Genomic DNA, 18,453 nt, shown 5'->3' on the forward strand with positions numbered 1-18,453 from the left:
AAAAGACCAACCTCATGTACCAGGTTGACACGCTGAAGGAAGGTCTGTTGGAGCTGGAGGAACAGTTAGCAGAGACGCACAGGGGGTACGAGGAAAAGACCAAGGTGAGTAGGCGGGGCGTCCCGTGTCACCGATCACTATAGCTCCCATAGAGAGTGGGAGGGGCCTGTTATTCAGTCCAATGATAAGGATGTCCCATCATTGTATAGGGGAATCACAGACATAGACCCATGTCCCATCACTGTGTGGGGGAATCACAGACACAGACCCCCGTCCCATCACTGTGTGGGGGAATCACAGACCCCCCCGTCCCCTCACTGTGTGGGGGAATCACAGACACAGACCGCCGTCCCATCACTGTGTGGGGGAATCACATACACAGACCCCCATCCCATCACTGTGTGGGGGAATCACAGACACAGACCCCCGTCCCATCACTGTGTGTGGGAATCACAGACCCCCGTCCCGTCACTGTGTGGGGGAATCACAGACACAGATCCCCGTCCCATCACTGTAGGGGGGTGGTTGGGGGGGAATCACAGACACAGACCCCCGTCCCATCACCGTGGCAGGGGTTTCACAGACACAGACACCCCTACCATCACTCGTGTGCTGGAATACTTGGACTGCCCTGACATGGGTTATTGGTTATGGTTTGGGCTGTGCACCGAGTCCTTCTTTATCTCTGGCGTTGGAGATGGTTCAGTTTCCGACTGCCCCTGTGTATTGGAGCTGAAGTTCCCGACTTTCTCCTCTCACTAGGAATTGGACAGGCAGAAACACGCCTACAGCATCCTGCAGCATCAGTTCGAGGCGATGAAGGAGACTCTTAAAGAAAGGGAAGAGATGTTAACGGTAAGTAAACTGTCCCCGCACATTCCACACAACCAGCAGCAAAGCCACTGCCATTTGATGATGGATTGGCCTTTCCCTGTCAGGACGTTCGATGTTCTGAAAGGTACACGGACTCGTGGCCTTCGGGACACAGGCTCACGGGAGGCCTAGAACATAGAACTAAACCAAGGGTCAGGTTCCTCTAGAGTCCATCAAGCTGTCTTTTCAATCTAATTGTTAATGGTTAGTTGGAAGGGTTGTTATTTGGTTACTTATGGTTATTTACAAAGGTTGTGTATTGTGTGAGGACAGGCTCAGTCGAATAGCCTGGCATCAGATTCACACATGAAAGTGGGTCACTTGTATGAGATACCGGAGCGTGCAGGGCCTGGTGAGGCCTCAGTGCACCAGGTGGAGGTACTGCTGGCTTGGTGCCAATTTGTGCCCTATCCTGGACTTGAATGGACCTGCTTTGACTTAACCTGCTGAGACCAACCTTGTTCCACCACCCGCCCCACCCCGCAAACAGATTTTCAACCCCCTCCTCGGTCATGTCCCCAAATTATTGACTCAAGTTAGGGTGAAGCACTGATTGGGGCTGGGTTCAGTTCTGCCCATTCCTTGCCTGACGGGGCATTTTTCACGTGTGAGCGCCAGCGGACTATTTGACCATAGAGGGCATCACAGCCCAGTCCTGGCCTTGTGTACACTGGCCAACAGAAGACACTGGAGTCCTGGCCTCGTGTACACTGGCCAACAGAAGACACTGGAGTCCTGGCCTCGTGTACACTGGCCAACTGGAGGCACTGGAGTCCTGGCCTCGTGTACACTGGCGAACAGGAGGCACTGGAGTCCTGGCCTCGTGTACACTGGCCAACAGGAGGCACTGGAGTCCTGGCCTCGTGTACACTGGCCAACAGGAGGCACTGGAGTCCTGGCCTCGTGTACACTGGCCAACAGGAGGCACTGGAGTCCTGGCCTCGTGTACACTGGCCAACAGAAGACACTGGAGTCCTGGCCTCGTGTACACTGGCCAACAGGGGGCACTGGAGTCCTGGCCTCGTGTACACTGGCCAACAGGAGGCACTGGAGTCCTGGCCTCGTGTACACTGGCGAACAGGAGGCACTGGAGTCCTGGCCTTGTGTACACTGGCCAACAGGAGGCACTGGAGTCCTGGCCTCGTGTACACTGGCCAACAGGAGGCACTGGAGTCCTGGCCTCGTGTACACTGGCCAACAGGAGGCACTGGAGTCCTGGCCTCGTGTACACTGGCCAACAGAGGGCACTGGAGTCCTGGCCTCGTGTACACTGGCCAACAGGAGGCACTGGAGTCCTGGCCTCGTGTACACTGGCCAACAGGAGGCACTGGAGTCCTGGCCTCGTGTACACTGGCCAACAGGAGGCACTGGAGTCCTGGCCTCGTGTACACTGGCCAACAGGGGGCACTGGAGTCCTGGCCTCATGTACACTGGCCAACAGGAGGCACTGGAGTCCTGGCCTCGTGTACACTGGCCAACAGGAGGCACTGGAGTCCTGGCCTCGTGTACACTGGCCAACAGAAGACACTGGAGTCCTGGCCTCGTGTACACTGGCCAACAGGGGGCACTGGAGTCCTGGCCTCGTGTACACTGGCCAACAGGAGGCACTGGAGTCCTGGCCTCGTGTACACTGGCCAACAGGAGGCACTGGAGTCCTGGCCTCGTGTACACTGGCCAACAGGAGGCACTGGAGTCCTGGCCTCGTGTACACTGGCCAACAGGAGGCACTGGAGTCCTGGCCAATATCCGCCTCCATATCCCAGGGGTGCTGGGACCCAACTGGTCACCCAGCATGAGGTCAGGTGTCAGCACGGAGTGGGAGTGGAACCTGCCACCTCCGGGTCTGTAAGGCTCTGTCTTCAGTAAGTGACGTTTAGAAGGTGGCGTTCTGGCAGTATTAGTGCGTCAGATAGTGATTGTGTTGAATTACATGCATTGGCTGAATATATGTTAACTGATCTGAGGTGGTGTTTTAATGTAAATGTATGTGAAGAGCTGCTTCTCTGGTCTGCCTTTTTTTATGCTGCTCTTTTCCGTCTTCACCCTTTCTCTCGTTCCTTTCACTTTCTCTCTCTCTCCTCCCTCTCCTTTTCCTCCTTCGCCTCCCTCGGCTCGGGACTGGCTGGCAGGAGATCAAAGAGCTGAACCAGAAGCAGCATTCCTTCGCCCGAGAGATCTCCGACCTCCAGGAGACTGTGGAATGGAAGGACAAGAAAATCGGGGTAGGGGCAGCCTGTGCGCACTGGATCTGACACCGCGGCTACCCGCTGCTCGCTCGCCCATTAACGCTAATGACTGCGTGCTCGCCATGCCAGCTAGAGCCTCTGGTGATTGACTGAAATGGCGAGAGGGAAGTGGGATTGGCCCATCTATCCCACTGGATTTGGCCGCACTTTGTTCGAATCCAGGGAGAACGCATTTGTGGATTTCTTCCGGCTTTTCCCTGAGAATAAAAGTCCTGTTGGATTCCACAGGAGGGGGTTTTGTCCTGACAACCTGAACTAAGAAAGACTGGCTTGCACATATACAGCGCCTTTCACAACCCCAGGACATCCCAAAGTGCTTTACAGCCAAAGAAGTACTTTTGAAGTGAAGTCACTGTTGTAATGTAGGAAACGCGGCAGCCAATTTGCGCACAGCAAGCTCCCACAAATAGTAATGTGATAATGACCAGATAATCTGTTTTAGGGATGCCTCTCCCACGGACATGTAGCTCCTCCCCCCGGGGACCTGTAGCTCCTCCCCTGGGACCTGTAGCTCCTCCCCTGGGGTGGGGGGGGGGGCTGTCGCTCCGCTCGCTGAGACCTGTAGCCCCTCCCCCCTGGGACCTGTAGCTCCTCCCCCAGGGTGGGGGGGCGGGGTTGTAGCCCCTCCCCCCTGGGACCTGTAGCTCCTCCCCCCTGGGACCTGTAGCCCCTCCTCCCTGGGACCTGTAGCTCCTCCCCCTGGGACCTGTAGCTCCTCCCCTGGGGTGGGGCGGCTGTCGCTCCTCCACCTGGGACCTGTAGCTCCTCCCCCCCGGGACCTGTAGCTCCTCCCCCCCGGGACCTGTAGCTCCTCCCCCCGGGACCTGTAGCTCCTCCCCCCAGGACCTGTAGCTCCTCCCCCCCGGGACCTGCAGCTCCTCCGCCTGGGACCTGTAGCTCCTCTCCCCCGGGACCTGCAGCTCCTCCCCCCCGGGACCTGCAGCTGCTCCCCCCGGGACCTGCAGCTCCTCCCCCCGGGACCTGCAGCTCCTCCCCCCGGGACCTGCAGCTCCTCCCCCCCCGGGACCTGTAGCCCCTCCCCTCCTGGGACCTGCAGCTCCTCCTCCCCCCAGGTCAGGTGTGCTCTCCTGAGGCTGGGATTCGTCACATTGCAGTGACTGGAGGTGTTGAGAGTTGGTGAGGGGGTAACAAAAGGAGTTTGACCCCATAACGTGTGTGAGAACCATTTATTCCAATCACCATGCGGGCCCGAGCCGGCTGTTGCTGGATTGAAACCTTTAACAAACCTTTGAACCTTGCCTGTATCCCTCCTCTTGGTATTCTGTTTCACAGGTTCTGCTCCTCTCTGCCTTTTTTACACATATTTTTCCTTTCTCTTTCTCTCGCTTGTCTGACTCTTTAGGCCTTAGAAAGACAGAAGGAATACTCTGAGGCCATCAGGATTGAACGGGATGAGCTCAGGGATGAGGTTGTGATGCTGAAGGAGAGACTGAAGGTACGGACTTGGGACTATGGACCCTCTCCTAGCCCGGGGCCCATGGCTCTCGGCCTGCACGGGTGAACAGTGATGTGTTGACAGGCATTGTGGAGTTGGGTGGTGAGTGGGACTGGGATGGGGCTCAGGTTATTAAAGATCGTTTGATGTGCAAGAGTGAGTCTGCCATTGGCAATATCTGCTCAGTTGGCCAATCAGCAGCCACGGTTGTGTTACTGTTGGCCTCAGTGCCGATGGGCCAGGGAGGGGGAAATGAGTCTGGGCTCCGACTCCCAGTTGCTATCCAGTGTCAGGGGATGTAAGGACAGGGCAGGCTTGGCTGCGGTGTCTCCTGCGCTCGAGCAGCTGGCCAGCACTCTACGCATGAAGAGTGGATCGCTAGGGCGAGGTACTGGGGAGCGACCATTGCCTGTGGAAACGTACCCAACCGGAGAGTCAGGGAGGGTGGGGACTGGAGGGATGTGGCTGAGTTGGAAGAGGCTCAGTAATTATCCCATGTTCATTTGTGTTGGGGAGATTTATTCCCACCAGTAATACTCAGCGTAGTGAATTATCAAGAGCAATGAGATCTGAGGTGAGGCAGAATAGGGTGAAATGGCAGTTTCATATAGTGACACCACCCCCAGGGACCGTCCCTCTGCCTGGGGACCACCCTACCCTCCTAGGGACCGTCCCTCCACCCGGGGACCATCCTACCCTCCTAGGGACCGTCCCTCCACCCGGGGACCATCCTACCCTCCCAGGGACCATCCCTCTGCCTGGGGACCACCCTACCCTCCTAGGGACCGTCCCTCCACCCGGGGACCATCCTACCCTCCTAGGGACCGTCCCTCCACCCGGGGACCATCCTCCCCTCCCAGGGACCGTCCCTCTGCCTGGGGACCACCCTACCCTCCTAGGGACCGTCCCTCCACCCGGGGACCATCCTCCCCTCCCAGGGACCATCCCTCTGCCTGGGGACCACCCTACCCTCCAAGGGACTGTCCCTCTGCCTGGGGACCACCCTACCCTTCCAGGGACTGTCCCTCCACCCGGGGACCATCCTCCCCTCCCAGGGACCGTCCCTCTGCCTGGGGACCACCCTACCCTCCCAGGGACCATCCCTCTGCCTGGGGACCACCCTACCCTCCTAGGGACTGTCCCTCTGCCCGGGGACCATCCTCCCCTCCAAGGGACTGTCCCTCTGCCTGGGGACCACCCTACCCTTCCAGGGACTGTCCCTCCACCCGGGGACCATCCTCCCCTCCCAGGGACGGTCCCTCTGCCTGGGGACCACCCTACCCTCCCAGGGACCATCCCTCTGCCTGGGGACCACCCTGTCCTCCTAGGGACCGTCCCTCTGCCTGGGGACCACCCTACCCTCCCAGGGACTGTCCCTCTGCCTGGGGACCACCCTACCCTCCCAGGGACCGTCCCTCTGCCTGGGGACCACCCTACCCTCCCAGGGACTGTCCCTCTGCCGGGGGACCACCCTGTCCTCCTAGGGACCGTCCCTCCGCCCAGGGACCATCCTCCCCTCCCAGGGACCGTCCCTCTGCCTGGGGACCACCCTACCCTCCTAGGGACCGTCCCTCCGCCCGGGGACCATCCTCCCCTCCCAGGGACCATCCCTCTGCCTGGGGACCACTCTACCCTCCCAGGGACTGTCCCTCTGCCGGGGGACCACCCTGCCCTCCTAGGGACCGTCGCTCCTCCTGGGGACCACCCTACCCTCCCAGGGACCGTCCCTCTGCCTGGGGACCACCCTGTCCTCCTAGGGACCGTCCCTCTGCCCGGGGACCATCCTCCCCTCCCAGGGACCATCCCTCTGCCTGGGGACCACCCTACCCTCCAAGGGACTGTCCCTCTGCCTGGGGACCACCCTACCCTTCCAGGGACTGTCCCTCCACCCGGGGACCATCCTCCCCTCCCAGGGACCGTCCCTCTGCCTGGGGACCACCCTACCCTCCCAGGGACCATCCCTCTGCCTGGGGACCACCCTACCCTCCCAGGGACCGTCCCTCTGCCTGGGGACCACCCTACCCTCCAAGGGACCGTCCCTCTGCCTGGGGACCACCCTACCCTCCCAGGGACTGTCCCTCTGCCTGGGGACCACCCTACCCTCCCAGGGACCGTCCCTCTGCCTGGGGACCACCCTACCCTCCCAGGGACTGTCCCTCTGCCTGGGGACCACCCTACCCTCCAAGGGACCGTCCCTCTGCCTGGGGACCACCCTACCCTCCCAGGGACCGTCCCTCCGCCCAGGGACCATCCTCCCCTCCCAGGGACCGTCCCTCTGCCTGGGGACCACCCTACCCTCCTAGGGACCGTCCCTCCGCCCGGGGACCATCCTCCCCTCCCAGGGACCATCCCTCTGCCTGGGGACCACTCTACCCTCCCAGGGACTGTCCCTCTGCCGGGGGACCACCCTGCCCTCCTAGGGACCGTCGCTCCTCCTGGGGACCACCCTACCCTCCCAGGGACCATCCCTCTGCTGGGGACCACCCTACCCTCCCAGGGACCGTCCCTCCACCTGGGAACCACCCTACCCTTCCAGGGACTGTCCCGCTGCCTGGGGACCACCCTACCCTCCCAGGGACCGTCCCTCCACCTGGGAACCACCCTACCCTTCCAGGGACTGTCCCTCCGCCTGGGGACCACCCTACCCTCCCAGGGACCGTCCCTCCACCTGGGGACCACCCTACCCTCCCAGGGACCGTCCCTCTCCATGGGATGGTCCCTCCATCCAGGGACCGTCCCTCCGCCTGGGGACCAACCTACCCTCCTAGGGACCGTCCTTCCGCCCAGGGACCACCCTACCCTCCCAGGGACCGTCCCTCCGCCCAGGGACCGTCCCTCTGCCTGGGGACCACCCTACCCTCCCAGGGACCGTCCCTCCGCCCGGGGACCACCCTACCCTCCCAGGGACCGCCCCTCCGCCCGGGGACCACCCTACCCTCCCAGGGACCGTTCCTCCGCCTGGGGACCACCCTACCCTCCCAGGGACCATCCCTCCGCCTGGGGACCACCCTATCCTCCCAGGGACCGTCCCTCCACCCGGGGACAACCCTACCCTCCCAGGGACCGTCCCTCCGCCCAGGAACCACGCTACACTCCCAGGGACCATCCCTCTGCCCAGGGACTGCCCCTCCACCTGGGGGATCACCCTACCCTCCAAGGGACCGTCCCTCCATCCAGGGACCGTCCCTCCGCCTGGTGACCAACCTGCCCTCCCAGGGACCGTCCCTCCGCCCGGGGACCACCCTACCCTCCCAGGGACCGCCCCTCCGCCCGGGGACCACCCTACCCTCCCAGGGACCGTTGCTCCGCCTGGGGACCACCCTACCCTCCCAGGGACCGTCCCTCCGCCTGGTGACCAACCTGCCCTCCCAGGGACCGTCCCTCCGCCCGGGGACCACCCTACCCTCCCAGGGACCGCCCCTCCGCCCGGGGACCACCCTACCCTCCCAGGGACCGTTCCTCCGCCTGGGGACCACCCTATCCTCCCAGGGACCGTCCCTCCGCCCAGGAACCACGCTACCCTCCCAGGGACCATCCCTCCGCCCAGGGACTGCCCCTCCACCTGGCGGATCACCCTACCCTCCCAGGGACCGTCCCTCCACCCAGGGACCGTCCCTCCGCCTGGGGACCACCCTACCCTCCCAGGGACCATCCCTCCGCCTGGGGACCACCCTATCCTCCCAGGGACCGTCCCTCCGCCCGGGGACCACCCTACCCTCCCAGGGACCGTCCCTCCACCCAGGGACCGTCCCTCCGCCTGGGGACCACCCTACCCTCCCAGGGACCATCCCTCCGCCTGGGGACCACCCTATCCTCCCAAGGACCGTCCCTCCGCCCGGGGACCACCATACCCTCCCAGGGACCGTCCCTCAACCCGGGGACCACCCTACCCTCCCAGGAACCGTCCCTCTGCCTGGGGACCACCCTACCCTCCCAGGGACTGTCCCTCTGCCGGAGGACCACCCTGTCCTCCTAGGGACCGTCCCTCCGCCCAGGGACCATCCTCCCCTCCCAGGGACCGTCCCTCTGCCTGGGGACCACCCTACCCTCCTAGGGACCGTCCCTCCGCCCGGGGACCATCCTCCCCTCCCAGGGACCATCCCTCTGCCTGGGGACCACTCTACCCTCCCAGGGACTGTCCCTCTGCCGGGGGACCACCCTGCCCTCCTAGGGACCGTCGCTCCTCCTGGGGACCACCCTACCGTCCTGGGGACCACCCTACCCTCCCAGGGACCGTCCCTCCACCTGGGAACCACCCTACCCTTCCAGGGACTGTCCCTCTGCCTGGGGACCACCCTACCCTGCCAGGGACCATCCCGCTGCCTGGGGACCACCCTACCCTCCCAGGGACCGTCCCTCCGCCTGGGAACCACCCTACCCTCCCAGGGACCGTCCCTCCGCCTGGGAACCACCCTACCCTCCCAGGGACCATCCCGCTGCCTGGGGACCACCCTACCCTCCCAGGGACCATCCCTCCGCCTGGGAACCACCCTACCCTCCCAGGGACCGTCCCTCCGCCTGGGGACCACCCTACCCTCCCAGGGACCATTCCTCTGCCTGGGAACCACCCTACCCTCCCAGGGACCATTCCTCTGCCTGGGGACCACCCTACCCTCCCAGGGACCGTCCCTCCACCTGGGGACCACCCTACCCTCCCAGGGACCGTCCCTCTCCATGGGATGGTCCCTCCATCCAGGGACCGTCCCTCCGCCTGGGGACCAACCTACCCTCCCAGGGACCGTCCCTCTGCCCAGGGACCGTCCCTCTGCCTGGGGACCACCCTACCCTCCCAGGGACCATCCCTGCGCCTGGGGACCACCCTACCCTCCCAGGGACCGTCCCTGCGTCTGGGGACCACCCTACTCTCCCAGGGACCGTCCCTGCACCTGGGGACCACCCTACCCTCCCAGGGACCATCCCTCCGCCCGGGAACCACCCTACCGTCCCAGGGACCGTCCCTCCACCTGGGGACCACCCTACCCTCCAAGGGACCGTCCCTCCATCCAGGGACCGGCCCTCCGCCTGGTGACCACCCTACCCTCCCAGGGACCATCCCTGCGCCCGGGGACCACCCTAGCCTCCCAGGGACCGCCCCTCCGCCCGGGGACCACCCTACCCTCCCAGGGACCGTTGCTCCGCCTGGGGACCACCCTACCCTCCCAGGGACCGTCCCTCCGCCTGGTGACCAACCTGCCCTCCCAGGGACCGTCCCTCCGCCCGGGGACCACCCTACCCTCCCAGGGACCGCCCCTCCGCCCGGGGACCACCCTACCCTCCCAGGGACCGTTCTTCCGCCTGGGGACCACCCTATCCTCCCAGGGACCGTCCCTCCACCCGGGGACAACCCTAACCTGCCAGGGACCGTCCCTCCGCCCAGGAACCACGCTACCCTCCCAGGGACCATCCCTCCGCCCAGGGACTGCCCCTCCACCTGGGGGATCACCCTACCCTCCCAGGGACCGTCCCTCCACCCAGGGACCGTCCCTCCGCCTGGGGACCACCCTACCCTCCCAGGGACCATCCCTCCGCCTGGGGACCACCCTATCCTCCCAGGGACCGTCCCTCCGCCCGGGGACCACCCTACCCTCCCAGGGACCGTCCCTCCACCCAGGGACCGTCCCTCCGCCTGGGGACCACCCTACCCTCCCAGGGACCATCCCTCCGCCTGGGGACCACCCTATCCTCCCAAGGACCGTCCCTCCGCCCGGGGACCACCATACCCTCCCAGGGACCGTCCCTCAACCCGGGGACCACCCTACCCTCCCAGGGACTGTCCCTCTGCCGGGGGACCACCCTGTCCTCCTAGAGACCGTCCCTCCGCCCAGGGACCATCCTCCCCTCCCAGGGACCGTCCCTCTGCCTGGGGACCACCCTACCCTCCTAGGGACCGTCCCTCCGCCCGGGGACCATCCTCCCCTCCCAGGGACCATCCCTCTGCCTGGGGACCACCCTACCCTCCCAGGGACTGTCCCTCTGCTGGGGGACCACCCTGTCCTCCTAGGGACCGTCCCTCCGCCCAGGGACCATCCTCCCCTCCCAGGGACCATCCCTCTGCCTGGGGACCACTCTACCCTCCCAGGGACTGTCCCTCCGCCTGGGGACCACCCTACCCTCCTAGGGACCGTCGCTCCTCCTGGGGACCACCCTACCCTCCCAGGGACCGTCCCTCCACCTGGGAACCACCCTACCCTTCCAGGGACTGTCCCTCTGCCTGGGGACCACCCTACCCTCCCAGGGACCATCCCGCTGCCTGGGGACCACCCTACCCTCCCAGGGACCGTCCCTCCGCCTGGGAACCACCCTACCCTCCCAGGGACCATCCCGCTGCCTGGGGACCACCCTACCCTCCCAGGGACCATCCCTCCGCCTGGGAACCACCCTACCCTCCCAGGGACCGTCCCTCCGCCTGGGGACCACCCTACCCTCCCAGGGACCATTCCTCTGCCTGGGAACCACCCTACCCTCCCAGGGACCATTCCTCTGCCTGGGGACCACCCTACCCTCCCAGGGACCGTCCCTCCACCTGGGGACCACCCTACCCTCCCAGCGACCGTCCCTCTCCATGGGATGGTCCCTCCATCCAGGGACCGTCCCTCCGCCTGGGGACCAACCTACCCTCCCAGGGACCGTCCCTCTGCCCAGGGACCGTCCCTCTGACTGGGGACCACCCTACCCTCCCAGGGACCATCCCTGCGCCTGGGGACCACCCTACCCTCCCAGGGACCGTCCCTGCGTCTGGGGACCACCCTACTCTCCCAGGGACCGTCCCTGCACCTGGGGACCACCCTACCCTCCCAGGGACCATCCCTCCGCCCGGGAACCACCCTACCGTCCCAGGGACCGTCCCTCCACCTGGGGACCACCCTACCCTCCAAGGGACCGTCCCTCCATCCAGGGACCGGCCCTCCGCCTGGTGACCAACCTGCCCTCCCAGGGACCGTCCCTCCGCCCGGGGACCACCCTACCCTCCCAGGGACCGCCCCTCCGCCCGGGGACCACCCTACCCTCCCAGGGACCGTTCCTCCGCCTGGGGACCACCCTACCCTCCCAGGGACCGTTCCTCCGCCCGGGGACCACCCTACCCTCCCAGGGACCGCCCCTCCGCCCGGGGACCACCCTACCCTCCCAGGGACCGTTCCTCCGCCTGGGAACCACCCTACCCTCCCAGGGACCATCCCGCTGCCTGGGGACCACCCTACCCTCCCAGGGACCATCCCTCCGCCTGGGAACCACCCTACCCTCCCAGGGACCGTCCCTCCGCCTGGGGACCACCCTACCCTCCCAGGGACCATTCCTCTGCCTGGGAACCACCCTACCCTCCCAGGGACCATTCCTCTGCCTGGGGACCACCCTACCCTCCCAGGGACCGTCCCTCCACCTGGGGACCACCCTACCCTCCCAGGGACCGTCCCTCTCCATGGGATGGTCCCTCCATCCAGGGACCGTCCCTCCGCCTGGGGACCAACCTACCCTCCCAGGGACCGTCCCTCTGCCCAGGGACCGTCCCTCTGACTGGGGACCACCCTACCCTCCCAGGGACCATCCCTGCGCCTGGGGACCACCCTACCCTCCCAGGGACCGTCCCTGCGTCTGGGGACCACCCTACTCTCCCAGGGACCGTCCCTGCACCTGGGGACCACCCTACCCTCCCAGGGACCATCCCTCCGCCCGGGAACCACCCTACCGTCCCAGGGACCGTCCCTCCACCTGGGGACCACCCTACCCTCCAAGGGACCGTCCCTCCATCCAGGGACCGGCCCTCCGCCTGGTGACCAACCTGCCCTCCCAGGGACCGTCCCTCCGCCCGGGGACCACCCTACCCTCCCAGGGACCGCCCCTCCGCCCGGGGACCACCCTACCCTCCCAGGGACCGTTCCTCCGCCTGGGGACCACCCTACCCTCCCAGGGACCGTTCCTCCGCCCGGGGACCACCCTACCCTCCCAGGGACCGCCCCTCCGCCCGGGGACCACCCTACCCTCCCAGGGACCGTTCCTCCGCCCGGGGACCACCCTACCCTCCCAGGGACCGCCCCTCCGCCCGGGGACCACCCTACCCTCCCAGGGACCGTCCCTCCACCCGGGGACAACCCTACCCTCCCAGGGACCGTCCCTCCGCCCAGGAACCACCCTACCCTCCCAGGGACCATCCCTCCGCCCAGGGACTGCCCCTCCACCTGGGGGATCACCCTACCCTCCCAGGGACCGTCCCTCCGCCTGGGGACCACCCTACCCTCCCAGGGACCATCCCTCCGCCTGGGGACCACCCTATCCTCCCAGGGACCGTCCCTCCGCCCGGGGACCACCCTACCCTCCCAGGGACCGTCCCTCCACCCAGGGACCGTCCCTCCGCCTGGGGACCACCCTACCCTCCCAGGAACCGTCCCTCTGCCTGGGGACCACCCTACCCTCCCAGGGACCGTCCCTCCGCCTGGGGACCACCCTACCCTCCCAGGGACCGTCCCTCCGCCCGGGGACGACCCTACCCTCCCAGGGACCATCCCTCCGCCCGGGGACCACCCTATCCTCCCAGGGACCATCCCTCCGCCCAGGTCTGCCCCTCCACCTGGGGGACCAACCTACCCTCCCAGGTACCATCCCTCCGCCTGGGGACCACCCTACCCTCCCAGGGACCATCCCTCGGCCCAGGGACTGTCCCTCCACCTGGGGGACCACCCTACCCTCGCAGGGACCATCCCTCCACCTGGGGACCACCCTACCCTCCCAGGGACCATCCCTCGGCCCAGGGACTGTCCCTCCACCTGGGGGACCACCCTACCCTCGCAGGGACCATCCCTCCACCTGGGGACCACCCTACCCTCCCAGGGACCATCCCTCCGCCCAGGGACTGCCCCTCCTCCTGGGGGACCACCCTACCCTCCCACGGACCGTCCCTCCGCCCGGGGACCACCCTACCCTCCCACGGACCGTCCCTCTGCCCGGGGACCACCCTGAGTTCCTGCTGCTCTGATTCCAACTGGTTATATTCTGCACACGTTGACAGATTGTGTTCTCAACTTTTAATTGTCTGGGTGCAGACCTTCCCCTTGAACAGGGACAACTGTGGGCAGCTTATTGGACCATGCCCTTTTGGGGGAGGGAGGGGATCACAACGGGGCTTGATCCTGTCATGACCTGATGGCCGCCTAGGGAAACTCTCCCTGGATAGTCAACCCTGGTAGATCTTCCCCGCTCTCCTCCCTAACCCAGCAGAGCTGAAGCCAACTGTTGGGCCGCTCCAGTTACCCTAGCTCGGGTCAGCGAGCTCAGCACAGACCAGGGATGAGGCCTGGGGCCTACAGCCGAAGTAGCTACAGTGCCACATCTGGAAGCCACCTGGAGGAGCCCATGATGTGGGCGCTGAATGAGCAGGTGAGCTGAGCATCTCTCCTGTCCTCATGTGTGGGAGCCTGGCAAGGTTTGGGGCCTGTTCCACCCTGTAACTGTGGGTCGTTCTCTATCCCAGGCCTACGGGTTGATGACCAACGGAGAAGCTGAGCATGTCGGGAAGGAAAGCAGCACACACACGGAGGCTGCACAGACGGAGCCTCAGGCAGTGGCCCAGCTACAGAGCTCTGGCGATGGACCCCTAGGTAAGTGGAGCATGCTCAGAGCCTCCCTAATCCCAGCATCAGTCCTCTGATATTATTGATCTGAAATCGCCTATGGACAAAGGAATAAGAAGGGGCGGGAGGAGGAGGAGGAAGGGGAGGGCCGGGTGAGCGTCAAGTGGCAAATGTGTGTGAAACGAGATCGTCAGGGAGCAATTAGTGGGCTTTTTGCAAACTCACATCTTAATCCTCTCTTTCTGGATCCATCAGACCCACAGGCGAACCTGTGTATTGGGGAACTGATAGAGCAGTGCACTCCACCACCTGCGATGGCTGAACTGATTCAGTGATGCACCTCACCCGTGTGCCCGGGGGAACTAATTCAGTGATGCATCTCACTCATGTGCCCGGGGGAACTGATTCAATGATGCACCTCGCGGTGTTTGTCGCACAGTTTAGTTTTTTTATGGGAGGTTTGGTCTGTGGGTGCAGAGGGAAAGAGGTTTAATTGAAGGCTGTAACTGGAGGCACTGTTAGAGATGGGATTGCCCCTCTGGGTTAACTCCAGACAACACGAATTTTGATTCGGAAGTCCGGAAATTTCTAAAATGTAAACTCAACACCACCAGTCTGATTTTTAAAATAAATTGTTCCCCATTTGTTTCCGATCTGGCCCATTCATTACTCAAGTTCAATCAAAGAGAAGCAACGACCAAGAAAAATTTGGAATTTGAGCCCTGATTTTCATCCCCACCCCCCCATTCCTTGCCACCTTCTCCCTCTACACTGTCCCATCAAACACTCCCAGGGCAGGTACAGCACGGATTAGATACAGAGTAAAGCTCCCTGTACACTGTCCCATCAAACACTCCCAGGGCAGGTACAGCACGGGTAAGATACAGAGTAAAGCTCCCTGTACACTGTCCCATCAAACACTCCCAGGGCAGGTACAGCACGGGTTAGATACAGAGTAAATCTCTCTCTACACTGTCCCATCAAACACTCCCAGGGCAGGTACAGCACTGGTTAGATACAGAGTAAATCTCCCTCTACACTGTCCCATCAAACACTCCCAGGGCAGGTACAACACGGGGTAGATATAGAGTAAAGCTCCCTCTACACTGTCCCATCAAACACTCCCAGGGCAGGTACAGCACGGGTTAGATACAGAGTAAATCTCTCTCTACACTGTCCCATCAAACACTCCCAGGGCAGGTACAGCACGGGTTAGATACAGAGTAAAGCTCCCTCTACACTGTCCCATCAAACACTCCCAGGGCAGGTACAGCACGGGTTAGATGCAGAGTAAAGCTCCCTCTACACTGTCCCATCAAACACTCCCAGGGCAGGTTCAGCACGGGTTAGATACAGAGTAAAGCTCCCTCTACACTGTCCCATCAAACACTCCCAGGGCAGGTACAGCACCGGTTACATACAGAGTAAAGCTCCCTCTACACTGTCCCAACAAAAAGTCCCAGGGCAGGCACAGCACCGGTTAGATACAGAGTAAAGCTCCCTCTATACTGTCCCATCAAACACTCCCAGGGCAGATACAACACGGGTTAGATACAGAGTAAAGCTCCCTCTACACTGTCCCATCAAACACCCCCAGGGCAGGTACAGCACGGGTTAGACACATTCTCCCCGTGTTTGCGTGGGTTTCCTCCGGGTGCTCCGGTTTCCTCCCACAGTCCAAAGATGTGCGGGTTAGGTTGATTGGCTATGATAAATTAACCCTTAGTGTTAGGGGGATTAAATACGTGGGGTTACGGGGATAGGGTGGGATATGTGCTGGTGTAGGGGTTATGGGGATCAGGTGGGATATGTGTCGGTGCAGGCTCGATGGGCCGAAATGGCCTCTATCTGCATTGTGGGGTTTCTGTGATTCTGTGATAAATCTCCCTCTACACTGTCCCAGCAAACACTCCCAGGGGAGGTACAGCATGGGTTAGATACAGAGTAAAGCTCCCTCTACACTGCCCCATCAAACACTCCCAGGGCAGGTACAGCATGGGTTAGATACAGAGTAAAGCTCCCTCGACACTGTCCCAGAAAACACTCCCAGGGGAGGTACAGCACGGGTTAGATACAGAGTAAAGCTCCCTCGACACTGTCCCATCTAACACTCCCAGGGCAGGTACAGCACCGATTAGGTACAGAGTAAAGCTCCCTCTACATCACAGCCCCAGGACATCGCTGCAGGAGTTCCTCAGGGCAGTGTCCTAGGCCCAACCATCTTCAGCTGCTTCATCAATGACCTTCCCTCCAACATGACGTCAGAAATGGGGATGTTCGCTGATGACTGCAGTGTTCAGTGCCATTCACAACTCTTCAGACAATGAAGCAGTCCATGCCCGCACGCAACAAGACCTGGACAACGTTCAGGCTTGGGCTGATAAGTGGCAGGTAACATTCGTGCCACAGAAGTGCCAGGCAATGATTATGTCCAACAATAGTCTAATCACCAGCCACTTGACATTCAATGGCAATACCATCGCCGAATCCCCCACCATCAATATCCTGGGGGTCACCATTGACCAGAAACTTAACTGGACCAGCCACATAAATAAAGTGGCTACAAGAGCAGGTCAGAGGCTAGGTATTCTGCGGTGAGTGTCTCACCTCCTGACTCCCCAAAGCCTTTCCACCATCTACAAGGCACAAGTAAGGAGTGTGATGGAATACTCTCCACTTGCCTGGATGAGTGCAGCTCCACTAACACTCAAGAAGCTCGACACCATCCAGGACAAAGCAGCCCGCTTGATTGGCACCCCATCCACCACCTTAAACATTCACTCCCTCCACCACTGGCGCACCGTGACTGCAGTGTGTACCATCTACAAGATGCACTGCACCAACTCGCCAAGGCTTTTTCGGCAGCACCTCCTAAACACGTGACCTCTTCCACCTAGAAGGACAAGGGCAGCAGGCGCATGGGAACACCATCAGCTCCAAGTTCCCCTACAAGTCACACACCATCCTGACTTAGAAGTATATCGCCAATCCTTCATCGTCGCTGGGTCAAAATCCTGGAACTCCCTACCTAACAGCACTGTGGGAGTACCTTCACGGCAACCAAAGGTTGAGCGATTATAATCAGGGATGCTCAAGGGGCCAGAGTGAGAGGAGAGCAGTTATCACAGAATCACAGAATTATCTAGGAGTGTTGTGGGGCTGGAGGAGACTACAGCGACAGGGAGGGGAGAGGCCATGGAGGGATTTGAAAACAAGGATGAGAGTTTTGAAATCGAGGTGTTGCTTAACCGGGAGCCAATGTAGGTCAGCGAGCACAGGGGTGATGGGTGAACGGGACTTGGTGCGAGTTAGGACACGGGCAGCCGAGTTTTAGATGACCTCAAGTTACGTAGGGTGGAATGTGGGAGGCCAGCCAGGAGTGCGTTGGAATAGTCAAGTCTAGAGGTAACAAAGGCATGGATGAGGGTTTCAGCAGCAGATGAGCTGAGGCAAGGGCGGAGACGGGCGATGTTACGGAGGTGGAAGTAGGCAGTCTTAGTTATGCTGCGGATATGTGGTTGGAAGCTCATTTCAGGGTCAAATATGACACCAAGGTTGCGAACAGTCTGGTTCAGCCTCAGACAGATGCTAGGGAGAGGGATGAGTCGGTGTTTAGGGAACGGAGTTTGTGGCGGGGCTCGAAAACAATGGCTTTGGACTTCCCAATATTTAATTGGAGGAAATTTCTGCTCATCCAGAACTGTAAGTCAGACAAGCAGTCTGACAATTTAGAGACAGTGGAGGGGGTCGAGAGAAGTGATGGTGAGGCAGAGCTGGGTGTCGTTAGTGTACATGTGGAAACTGACGCTGTGTTTTCGGATGATGTCGCCAAGGGGCAACATGTAGATGAGAACTAGGAGGGGGCCGAGGATAGATCCTTGGGGGACCCCAGAGATAATAGTGCAGGAGCGGGAAGTTGTGGAAGGTATAGCCAGGCGGGGAGGCTTCATTTAAGGATAAGGTGTCATCACCCCTCAACCAAGTTTCCGTCAGGGCCATGATGTCGATGCAATCATCCACGAGGAGCTCATGGATGGCAAGGGCCTTATTCGCAAGTGAACGGACATTCTGGAGGGAGATGTGGAGAGGGTCGGTGATTGCTGCCCCACTGCCAGCATCCACGGGGTCAGCGCTGGGGGAGATGAGTTGGATGGGGAGGAGATTGGCAGGATTAGCCCGCAGTGGGCACGCTGGGCGGGAAGGTCGGCGAGAGTAGGATAGGACAGTTGGGGTTGCTGCTCGTGAGGAGGCAGCGACGAGTGCCTCGATGGGCCCTTCGGAGGATGGCAAGAGAGGCACAGAGGGAAGCTGTGGG

At 62.2% G+C, this 18,453-nt stretch overlaps 1 protein-coding gene across 1 annotated transcript in view; it reads left to right on the forward strand.

Moving 5' to 3' along the window:
- LOC147119958 (leucine-rich repeat flightless-interacting protein 2-like) overlaps positions 1-18,453 on the forward strand; it is a 172,310-nt gene that overhangs the window by 72,919 nt on the left and 80,938 nt on the right. The window contains exons 18-22 of the mRNA XM_085984185.1: positions 1-104; positions 763-855; positions 3,003-3,095; positions 4,483-4,575; positions 14,039-14,165. Of these exons, the coding sequence (XP_085840311.1) occupies positions 1-104; positions 763-855; positions 3,003-3,095; positions 4,483-4,575; positions 14,039-14,165 (510 nt within the window). The remainder of the gene's footprint in view (positions 105-762; positions 856-3,002; positions 3,096-4,482; positions 4,576-14,038; positions 14,166-18,453) is intronic.

Source organism: Somniosus microcephalus, chromosome 4, assembly GCF_052327205.1.
Source record: "Somniosus microcephalus isolate GS21.2 chromosome 4, FLI_Smic_1.0, whole genome shotgun sequence".
Taxonomy (NCBI): Eukaryota; Metazoa; Chordata; class Chondrichthyes; order Squaliformes; family Somniosidae; genus Somniosus; species Somniosus microcephalus.